Source organism: Plasmodium gonderi, assembly GCF_002157705.1.
Source record: "Plasmodium gonderi DNA, contig: Chr09, whole genome shotgun sequence".
NCBI classification, from domain to species: domain Eukaryota; phylum Apicomplexa; class Aconoidasida; order Haemosporida; family Plasmodiidae; genus Plasmodium; species Plasmodium gonderi.
In genome coordinates, this window is record NW_021628934.1 from 37,882 (window position 1) to 50,694 (window position 12,813).

General features: G+C 23.6%; 2 protein-coding genes across 2 annotated transcripts; both read left to right on the forward strand.

Annotated features, from left to right (window-relative positions):
* Nucleotides 1-1,129, forward strand: PGO_090030 (hypothetical protein; the record flags this gene model as incomplete). Its single annotated transcript, XM_028687595.1, has 2 exons — nt 1-219; nt 482-1,129. 2 exons carry the CDS (start codon nt 1-3, stop codon nt 1,127-1,129), a joined length of 867 nt encoding a protein of 288 aa, XP_028543396.1.
* A 6,723-nt stretch (nt 1,130-7,852) lies between these two features.
* On the forward strand, nt 7,853-9,307 carry PGO_090040 (tryptophan-rich antigen; the record flags this gene model as incomplete). The annotated part of the gene is made up of 2 exons (XM_028687596.1): nt 7,853-8,116; nt 8,315-9,307. 2 exons carry the CDS (start codon nt 7,853-7,855, stop codon nt 9,305-9,307), a joined length of 1,257 nt encoding a protein of 418 aa, XP_028543397.1.
* Between the last annotated feature and the right edge of the window lie 3,506 nt (nt 9,308-12,813).

A 12,813-nucleotide genomic window follows, 5' to 3' on the forward strand; every position in this document is an offset into this window, starting at 1 on the left:
ATGATAGCAATATATATAGTTTTAATATTAAATTTTGCCATTGTAATGATTCAGGAAGTAATAAGTGCACAAGTGTCACAAAAACCCGTTACTCCAGGTGAACCAAGTGTACTTCCAGAGGCAAAACAAATATTATCTAAGGCTGTTTTGGCAGGAGATAATGTAGTAGAATCTTTTCGATTAGGAATACTTTGTGAGATTATTAAGGATCCTAACCATGTTCTTTGCGAGAATAAGGAAATAGCCATTTCTCTTGTATTGTTTGTTATTTCGACTGTGATTAGTACCATATATACCATTATTTCTAGAGTAAAGAAACATTTTCTTTAAATAATTGCATATTATATATATATATATATATATATATATATATATATATATATATAAATTTCATGTTTATCTTTAAGAATATTTCTTTTCCATAAACGTATTTTATATATATTATACATTCCATTTTTATTATTATTTTTTTTTTTATTAGATTATTAAGAGCATAAGATCATCTCGTAAGACAAAGAAGCGCTTTAAAAAAAAGAAAAAGAAAAAGGTACATGTACAAAAAGAAGAAGATGAAGAAGAAGACGACGACGACTATGATGATGACGATGATGACGATGATGACGATGATGAATATGATGAAGACGATGATGAATATGATGATGAAGCAGAAGATGATTTTCATGATGGAAGTACGCTTAGGGGAAGGATACTAAAACGATTTAGACCCAATCACCAAATTTATCAGCAGATAATGCAACAAGGATCAATGCTACAACCACAAATGTTACATGTACAAATGCTACAACCGCAAATGTTGCAACCACAAATGCAGCAACCACAAATGCAACAACCACAAATGCTACCATCACAAATGTTACAACCACAAATGCTGCAACCGCAAATATTACAACCACAAATGCTACAACCGCAAATACTACAACCACAAATGCTACAACCGCAAATATTACAACCACAAATTCTACAACCACAAGCAGCGTACCCAGAATGTCATGACAACGAGACAGATAAAAAAAAAAAAAAAGAAAAATTGAAGACATTATTCAAAAATAAACGAACACATACAACTGAAGATACAGTTAACTTAGGATATCAACCAAAGGTACAATAAAAAACCAAATATTGTGAAGTGTATTATTTGTATGTTAGGCATTATGATAGAGAAACTATTGTAAAATATATTCAGAAACAAAAAAAATTAAAACAAAATAAAATATGGGAACGAATACAGATATCAAATAGTGTAAATGAAATATAATATTAGTGAAAAAGTAATATACGTGTAACATTTTAACATCCCTTTAAGTGAAATAATATCATTAATGGTAAAATAATGTTATACATCCCCTGGGTAATAATAAATTGATAATAGAAAAGTAAAACAATTGTCATTTTGAATTAAAAGATAATTCAATACAAAAAAAGTTCCGTATCGATGTGCTCTAGTGAATTAATTCAGAAGCAAGTGATGTTATATGTTCACACATAAATATAAGAATGTAAATAACAAAAAACTTATATGTAGAAAATATTTTTTAATATATGCTATAACAAATGATAATATTAGGAAAGCTAAATGTGCATTATAGACGTTACTAAAATTTTTTTTTTTGCATTTATAAAGATTATAGATAATTATTAGAGAGCGTCGCATGTATGCAGTGTAACTCTTGAGGCCAGAACAAATATAGTTTTCCATTTTGTTATTTTTTTTCTTTGTACAAAAATAATTACATGGTAGACAAGTTATTGGCATAAGCGCTGTATATATAATAGTATAATAAGTAATCTAAAAAAATATATACATACATATATATATAAGCAACTTTATAGAAGATTAATTTATAAAAAAAAAAAAAAAAAAAAAAAGGAAAATCAACATTTGAATAACATATAGCTAATTAATGTGGTATTTTGTATTAAAAAAAAAAAAAAAAAAAAAAAAAAAAATTTAAACATTTTATGCTTATCCATTTTATCAGATTAACAATATAACTATAATAAAAATGTGTAACGTATAGAATAATTCCAGAAAAAAAATTTATAAAATTACACTTATCTGAAAAGAGCCTAGTGTAAAACAAAAATATAAAATATACACAGAAGATATTTAAGAAGAAAGAGATATTATTCAAAGGTTCACTGAGTAACATAATATGTTAAAGTTTGAGAATGAGCTTCTAACGTTCAGGCGATGTGTACGAGAAAATACATGTTTAATGCTTAAGAGAATAATATTACACACGAAGTATTTTTTTGAGGTAAAAGTATTATAATGATATATGACAAAACAGAAATTGTTAACTAACATCATGGAGCACAAAAAGATAAAAAGGCGATTTTACCATATTCTTCATCTTGCTTTTGTTCTGTAAGTGAATCATAAAATATAATTGATAAATTATGACGAAAGTATTACGTAATAATAGTTCTTTATTGTACCTGGAATACACAAATATCTTATAATATCTGTGGATGTAAAAAAATAATGTATAAAAAGCACCTGAACTGTTTTGCCAATTCTTCTTTTCAGAAAATGTTAAAAGCGTTAACATGTATATAAAGCAGAAATTATTAAAGTTCTATAATATTTATTATATTCAAATTTTTACTATTTGAAAATGTATTCATATGTGTATGTATTTGAGTTTGTCTGAAGCTTCAACGAATTTGCCATTGTTATGTAGTCAGCTTAAAATGTTTTGATAACCTAATTCAAGTCTTCATATAAAAAAGCGATTTTTTAGTGACACGATATAAATAGATTTAATCAGAATAACAGACTTTTTAAAAACTTGAATTTTCAGGATTTTTTTTTATTGACAGTTCAAAATAGATTAATGCGCATAAATGTTTGTGACTCTATTATTAACCAAAAAAATAATATGCAAAGAAACACATAATATAACAATGGCGAATTTATTTGTTACAATTTTAAATTACATATCAATTTAACAAGTTACTTTATATTAATTCATAACATTTTTAGTAACCTATATAGTATATTATATTTGGATAAATTGTGTTATGGACTAATATGAAAAAAAAAAAAAAAAAAAAAAAAGATTAAATGAATGATAATGCAGGATTATAAAGACAATCATTATTTGTAATTATTATTTTATTAATTATATCATTGAAACATTTGTAACATTCTTATACGAAATGAAATTTGGAGCACAGAATGCACAAGCCATTTTCACCCCCCAATATATATATATATATATATATATATATATAATACATGTGTGTTTGTATGTTGTTATATCAATATATACATACATATATATATGTTTAAGAATGTTTATATGTTTTTTATCTCTTCATTTATCTTTCAGTAAATTTTATTTTCCAATGCCACATATATTTTTTTGATAAGAAATAATTGTTCAACAAAACATTTAATGAATATTTTTCGGTTTTTTGTGGAATTATTAGGTTCATGAAATTCATTTCCTGTGAACTATTTGACTTAATTTAATTTTTTTAAATTAAAGAAATGAATATTTCACTACACACCATATTACTGAATATATATTAATTAATTCGTTGAAGTAAATATAAGACATTAACTTTTTTTTTTTTTTTTTTTTTTTTTTTTATGTTCCCGTTATAAACATTGTTATTCTTTTATTAAATTATATTAATACCTGTATTTTTTAATGATCGTTACGCAAACTATTTAATGATAGAAAAAGTTATGAGGTTGATCATATTATAAAGATCATCATTGAATTTTTTCTTTTTATACGGACATATCCATCTATAAAGTAATTTTTTTTTTTTAGGGTAAAATTGTTATAGCCAATAACTACGGCTATTGTTCCAAGATAATATAGAATGCTATAATTACTAAATAAATTATATTTTCATTTTCTTTTTAACATCCCTTTTTTTTTTTTTTTTTTTTTTTTTCAACGTAATATAAGAACTTCTGTCTACATTTAAATATTCACATAATGATCTACGCTGGAATATGATATATTTAAAAATTATCTTCTTCTCGTATACATTTAATGGAATAGTACAGTGACACTTCAAAGATCTAATAAATTAGTTTTATTGAAAATATTTTCTCAATTTTAACTTAGTTATTGTAACACATGTCACTGTATTTAATAAAAAATAAAATTTCTCTGAAATGAGTAAGTACATACATTGGACCATTCTATAAAGTATGCCATTGCAATTATAATAGCAATGCATTACTATAATATACATATACAAATATGGACGCAATTTAATTTATTCCGGTATATATATTAAAATTATAAAAATAACACATTAAACATGCTGATGCCACAGTTTAAACCCTAGTCAATAACTTGATATGGTTATTAACTGATTCTAGTAATTAAGAGTTCTTTTTTTAGCACTATTCTATTATGATTACTATTTCCTGTAACCATAATTAATAAAAATATGTTCCTCCTTTTTTATATAATTTTTATCGAACATAATAGTTATCATTTTACTGCTTCATGAACCAATAAATAACAACTTCAACAATCCTTTTAAATAAATTTTTTGATTAACATACACTCTGTATATTTGACTTAACCAATAATATGCATATTTTTACAAATTGTAAAATGATTCTGAAATAATGTAATGCAGATAATTATAACAACATTTTGTCTCAAAGGATTAATTAGATCTAAAATTTTAGTAACTTAATAGATGTAGTTATGCAAAGAAAAAAAAAAAAAAAAAAAAAGGAGCTGATTGCAAAATATATATTGTCTACATGTTAAGCATCATATGATGTGAATAGACTTCTATAACAAAAAATGAGCAAAGTGTGTTTAATTTATTATTTTCATATACTTGTAATATTTTATTACTAGGTATTTTTTTATTTATAATTATTTTTTAATGCTACTGATAGATGACATTTTTGTAAATAAATAATATATTATTTTTTTTTTTTTTTTTCTGTTATATTACATACTAAATTTATGTGTCTTAGATTATGAATAAACATTATTTATAACACAAATTTAATATTTTTAATGACATCTTACCATTGAAGAATCAGTGTAAAAATAATATATTGTTAGCAGTATTATTTCATACATAAATGTGAAAAAGGAATTCCATGAATAAATGATGTTTTTCCAAAATTTTAAGGAAACATGGTCAATATGACAACAAATAAAAAAAAAAAAAAAAAAAAAAAAACAGTTTACACAAAATATTATTATGTATATATTATGTGCTAAAGTCCATCGTTAACTTTCAGAAAATAAAAAAATATGTAAATGAAAAATGATATAAAAATATATATACATACCAATATAAGTTTAAATAAAATATACTAAAAAAATTTATTAAATTACTCAACAAAAGTCTTATTTAAATATACATTATTAAGTTAAAGCATATACAACGAAATTATAATTTTTTGTGTCCTCAAAATAAATGTTATTAAATATTTCTTTACAAATCGCACACACCCGAAATAATAAAAAATACCCCATAATAAAAAAACGAACATATAAGAAAAATTGCATTTTCTAACAAAATGTTATTATTTATGTTACCTTGTATTTTTAAATAAAATTAGTATGTTTATTAAAAAAAAGAAAAAAAAAAAGTGTGATACTTTACACACCAATGTGTTTATGGAATATTATTCAGAAATTAAGAGAATTATTTTAGTCTTTTTTTATATTTATATTTTTTTTTTATTATATTGTGCAGAACACCTATATTAAATGAGAATTTATGATAAACTCTATATGTACGTGTGAAATAACCCTTAATATATCAATCCCTAATTACATCAATAAATAGAAAGTTAAAACCCAATAAATCATCTTATGTAGCTACTTACTATCACTTTATTTTCCAAAAAGAGAGCCTAAAGATTTGGTATATTATATAACCCCATTTGTAATCACACAAACTGTTATACCCCATTAGAATATAAAAGTATTGTAAATCTTTGTACTTTCCTTCTATGATAATCTATTGTAAAAGTAACTCTCATGTAATGGAATTTCTATATTTTTAATAATAACGTTGATATATATTTATTTATTGTATATATGTAAACATAATAAAGAATTGAAAATAGCATAAATTATAATAAATAATTGATATATGTGAAGTTCAAAAAATTGTTAAGGAAAAAGGAATATAAGCACAAAAACATTAGCTGAAGAAAATAAGCAAAAAGAATGTAAATTTCTTAAAATATATAAATTTACATAACATGTGCATAGTTACGTAATTTCTTATTTTATATTTTTTTCTTATCTAAACAAAGTTTAGCTTTGTGCCATTATTTTCATGCACTTGTAACATTAAGATAAATATGTACTAAAAATATATTATAATAAATGAAATTTTAATATGCCATTTACTATCATAAAATTGAAGCATTGCAAAATATATTAAAAAAATTAAACATATAATTTAACGTAAGTAAAATATATAAAAATAATAAATATACAAAAATTCAAGAATTACATATCTCTAAAAAGTAAAGTAAAATAGCTTAGTGTAGATAGAGCGCATAGCAGTTCTTCCCATTAGTAGAATATTCTTTAGTACAAAAAAAATTAGTTACAGCATAAGCCATATTATACTTATCTTATATGAACTTATCATCAAACAAATTTACAACAATATAATTTATGCAGTCAAAGGAACATATACATTTTTCAAACGATGGGAACTGTATTTATTTACAGGGATGTTTTAATATATAATATTTTATCATCCATTTAAATTATTTAATTGTATTTAACAGTGTTTCATTATTTTCACTGTAAAACTGAGAACATGGCAAAATATGGACGAAACATCAATATATTATATAACAAGCCCATAAATTAAACTTTAATTGTAGTAATCTAAAGATTTATAATAACATATTCAATTTATATATATGCATATATGTACAATTCGCAAATCGTTTTGTAAATATGACATGTAAATTACCCACAATTATTAGTGCAAACATTGTTCTTATATACCAAAATACAATGAAGAACCTATATGTCTTCAGGATGTCATAGGTATCATTACCTTTTAATTAAAATGCTTAAATGAAGCTTTATATAATATTTATTTGAATGCAACGATTCTCAGCTAAGAAATGATATACAATCTTGGATATATATATATTTAGCTACCAAGCAATATCACATTCTCTAATTAACATATATGTACATGTATATGTGGGCGAACTTTTATTCAAGAAATTAGTTACAGCAAAACATATATTTCCACAAAACTATATACACCTGAGAAATTACTAGAACATCATTTTAGAATTATTTTTTCATTAAAAAACAGAACTGGATGCCATTCGCATTTGTCCAACGCATTGTGATTTGCTGTAATAATCATAAACGCGATGGTTAGTATTTTCAGTAATAACGGGAACTCTACAAAGGGTACAATTCAATTGAGCATGGAAAAAATATATAATTACGTATATATATTAAAATTATTCTTCAGCATATGAAGGAGGAAATATATGTAACTATTTAAATTATTCTTGTGTATTTTACGAAGCATTATCATTATAAAACACGAGGATGCAAATAAGCTAAAATTTCCCATAATTTTATTAATATTTGAAATTTTATTGGACAAGAAATTACAAAGAATTAAAGTTCCGAGTGTGTTTACGTTTGTGTAAAATATAAAAGGTTTATTCAACATGGAATGCATAATAATATGAAAACATACTAGCTAAAGAAATATGGAAAATATGCAGAACACAAGTAATGAATTAAAAATATGTAATTATCAGTTTGTTCCAGATGGATTATCATCTTACATATTTAATATTTGTTTTAATCCCACTTATAATTAGGTTATGAACAATTTCATTAAAATTATAGTAAGTATACATATAGCTTCAGCATTAAATTTTGTTGTTACAATGTCAGAGGATGAGGGCGTTGTAGAACCTGACACTGAATCCATAGAAAAAGTTAAAACCACCGTGCTTCCGGTGGCAAGATACATACTAGGTCCCATAATCATTCTTGGAGATGAAACAGTCAATGTCCTTCAAAAATATATACTTTGTCCTCTTGTTAAAAATGATAAAACTCATATTCTTTGCGAAAACAAAGAAGTAGCTTTTGCATTCTTATTATTTCTTTTTTCATCTGTTTTTAGTATTATTTATACCATTATTAAAAAGGTGAACAAAAAAAAGTATTAAACAAAATTTTACATTTTATACAAAAAAAAATCATGTTATGTATTATTAAGAAATTGTTGTGAAATATGTGTATTAAGTATACATTTTGTTATTTTTTTTTTCTATTAGATTTATAGAATTTTGAAGGATAGTGATGGGGACAAAAAAAGTTCTAAGAAAAGGAAAAAGAAGAAAAAAAAGAAAAAAAAAGATGACAGTGATGATGAAGAAGAAGAAGAAGAAGAAGACGAAGAAGAAGACGAAGAAGATGAAGCAGAAAAAAAGAGCAAAAAACATAGGTTACAACGACAAAGGCTTAAACAACAATTTTTTAAAAATTTAATGTATCAAACTCCTATGCAATATGCTCAAATGTATCAAACTCCTATGCAATATGCTCAAATGTGTCAAACAACAATGGATTATACTCAAGCATATCAAACGCCAATGGATTATGCTCAAGCATATCAAACGCCAATGGATTATGCTCAAATGTGTCAAACATCAATGTCTTATCCACAAATGTGTCAAACATCAATGCCGTATGCTCAGATGTATTCTCAAATGGGAGTGCAACAAAATGAACAATCTCAAATTGGAATGGTGCAATATGGGCAACCTCAAGTGGATATGTCACAATATGAACAACCACAAATGGGATTACTACAATATGAACAACCTCAAATGGGAGTACTACAATATGAACAACCTCAAATTGGAATGGTGCAATATGGGCAGCCTGAAGTGGATATGTCACAATATGAACAATCACAAATGGGAGTACTACAATATGAACAACCTCAAATTGGAATGGTGCAATATGGGCATCCTGAAGTGGATATGTCACAATATGAACAATCACAAATGGGAGTACTACAATATGAACAACCTCAAATTGGAATGGTGCAATATGGGAAGCCTGATGTGGATATGTCACAATATGGACAATCACAAATGGGAGTACTACAATATGAACAACCCCAAATAAAAGAAGAAATTGATAAAAAAAACAATAAAAAAAAAAGAAAAGAAAAGAAAAATAACATAACAACTAAATCTGATGAGGAAAACGTGAACGATTATTTGTACCATATAGGATATAATCAAAATTCGAACTTGTAAAAAAATAAGAAGTAAATGGTAAATTGAATTACATGGTATTGTATACTAAATACCTGAGTACTGATAGTACACGTAATTTTATTTTTTTTTAAAAAGGAAAAAAAAAATGAGTAAAACAGGAATTAAGTATCTTAATGGAGTTTAAAAGTAATTCAATTAAGCAAAAACTTATTATATATTAGTAACATTTTCGAATTTAAATCTACGAGGTAAAAACATCAATCATAAAAGATCATTTGTTATCCTTTGTATAAACATAAACTACTGGTAACAATATAAAATACACAAAATTATAATTAGAAATTAATTAATTTAGAAATAATTTGTGAAATGATGTGCATTGGTGGTCTAATGAATATAAGGCAATAATTCAAGTATAAAACTGTTAATAAATTATACGTATGAAATTTTTTTCGGGTATATAATTTAACACATAATGTTACTACATTTACAGAATTCGTAATATTAAAAAAAAGAAATTAAATATAGAAATAGTAAATATTCATAATATTTTTGTAGCATGTACAAAATGACTTACAGTGTTATAATAAACATAGGAGATCCTAGACTTATTTTGTCCTTAAAATATAAAGACGGAAGTAGTAAATTGATTCCATCAAATTGTTATATATAAATAGATAATAAATAGTGATACAAATTTCTAAGTGGACTAAAGACATATTAATATAAAATATAACTTAACATATAATTTAATTGATCTATATGTAAGATTCCTATAATTAAAGGAAAATAATATTTAAATAGTTTTCCTAAATTAAGAACATAAATATAATAACACCAATTTATAATACATACAATGATAGAAAAATAAATATATATAAATAATTATAATCAAAAGTAGACCTGAAGAAATGAACAATAATAGGTATGACAATACTTTATGTTAAAAAATATGTGGATATTTCAAATACTCATTATACTATGTAGCATAAATAATTTTATGAATGTGTTATCAAGATTAAAGTAGAATATATTTGGAAATGTATAGGACAAGAAAATAATGTCTACATAAACATTCGAATTTTTGAGAAATAATCAAGTGTTTGACGTTAATTTTAATTGTTACATATTTTGGGAAATTTTAATTTAGACTAATATGTCAAAAGATAACTCAGTTATCATAAAATAACAGAATCGTTCAAACGTTAAATTTTCATTTATTTCAGGGCTTATTAATTTTTCTTTTAAGTACTAGTTTAGTATTTGTGTGTGTTATTTATAACAATGCGTAACATTGTTACTAATCAATGAAATAAAATGGGACAAAATACAAAATAATATGCGAAAGAATTACTTGATATATTATCAAAATATGTATATCAGTAAATCTAGGAATTATTCGATATTGTATAACAATTATAGCATCATAAATTGTGCTCAGATTCAATTTTATTATAACCAAATTTCAGAAATGTACATTGTTATAATGCTTTAAATAAAGATTATCCATTATTACTATTACAAATTTTTTGTTTACAATGAATAGTTTATATAATATATTATTAAAACATTTATAAACTTTTGATGTGTGAAGTAAAAGTAGAAGCACATAAATGTGTTAATACTTTTTTCATTCAAGGGGTTTTTCCGCTTATATATACAATTGAAATAGTGATATATGGCTATATTGAAATTCATATTAAGTATTTTATTTATTCATCTATTTTCCAACAATTTTTTTTTTTATGTGTCCTATTTGTTTCATTCCATAAAAATAAATGTGTAATAAAATTATGAATAAAATATATTATGTTTCTTCAGAATTAAAATGATGCCAAAATATGTTTCCCTTAGGTCAGAAAGTTACACTCTCTTAATAAAATGAAGTATTTATTGATTGATATTTTTGGTGACGTGTTCTGGTAAAAATTTGTTTTATTTATTTATTTATTTATTTATTCATGTATGAATATAAAAATACATATATTAGTATTTTTTTATTTGATACATTTATCCTGTATTCATGGTATAAATGTGTGGCACCTCCCCATTTCATTAATTTATATGAATATTTGTGCAACGTTATAATATTAAACGTTATTTATGTATTTTCTATAAAAAACATTTATGTGAAAATACAATATGGAGCATAATTTTTTTTTTCCCCTCAGTAGTTTGTTTAGTTACTTGTAACGTTGGCTTGTTCTTTCTAATATTATAATAATCATTTTTGTAATTTTTTCATTTATCAGAAACTATAGCTAAAATTTATATTTTTTATATAATTTTCTTTTTTTTTTTTTTTACATTTATATTCTTATACATTGAACAATTCACGTATTAATTTGTACTTACATTGAGACATAGATATAACATTTTTTATGAGTGCATGTTATATTTTAAGCTTTTATTTTTTTGTTTGTACTTATTTATAAAATTGCAAAACTTTAAGAAACGTATAATTCTGTAAAATCATAATAGTTTACGTGTTCTTAATACAATTTATTTGTTATAACATGAGTATTAAATAATGTATTATATTACAAGATGTTATTTAATATAGCAATTTAAATTGAACAGCAACCACTCTGCAAAGTTCCTATTTTAATTTTGAACTATAATTTGAACATTCATAGATTATGTTCTTTACATATTTTTGCTCATGCTATATGGTCTAAAATTGTGTAAGTATAATGTTAAATTCCAAATTATACTGTTTTACATTAATTCGTAAATTTATAGTGTTATTATGACTTATAAATTGACACAACATTCAGATCTATAATACTTTTTTGCTCTAAAGTACCCATGAAAATAATATACACTTTTGTTATTTTATAATTTTAACAAATTATAACAATTATCAATTTACTGTTTTAATGGTTAATATATAACACATTTATAAACTTTTACATTGAATTTTTGGATTGCAGCATATTTTCTATGCTTCAATTTCATAAATAGTATTATTTACTAATTTTTATAAACTGTTATATAACACATAAAAATTATAGTATAAACAATTGTGAATCTGATATGACCTTAAATTGTAAAATAGTTATATATCAATATTTACAAGTGTGTTGAAATTATAAAAAAATTTTCCGTATATTAACAAAATATATATTTCTTTCATATTAAGTACTAAATATATTTATTCTATTTATTTTAAGTGGAAAACATTTCAATAATGTTCAATTTATACAACATAACAGAGATTTTGCACACTTTTGTATATTCATATGTCCTATTAAATATACTAACATTATTAATAACATAGTATATTTTCTCTAACGTTTGTATATTCAAGTAATGTATGCACATTCTTCATAACAAAATAACTTAATGAAAAAAAAAAAGAAAAGTAACAAAATATTACGCTTAAAACTCAGATCACTACGTGTATTCATCATTTTGTCCAAACATAGTTGCAAAAACATTAACTTACGACTCAATGAATTCATGAACATAAAAAATAACAAAATACGATCACAATATGATGCTTCACATATAATGCAGTTACAAATGATAAATGATAATTTGAT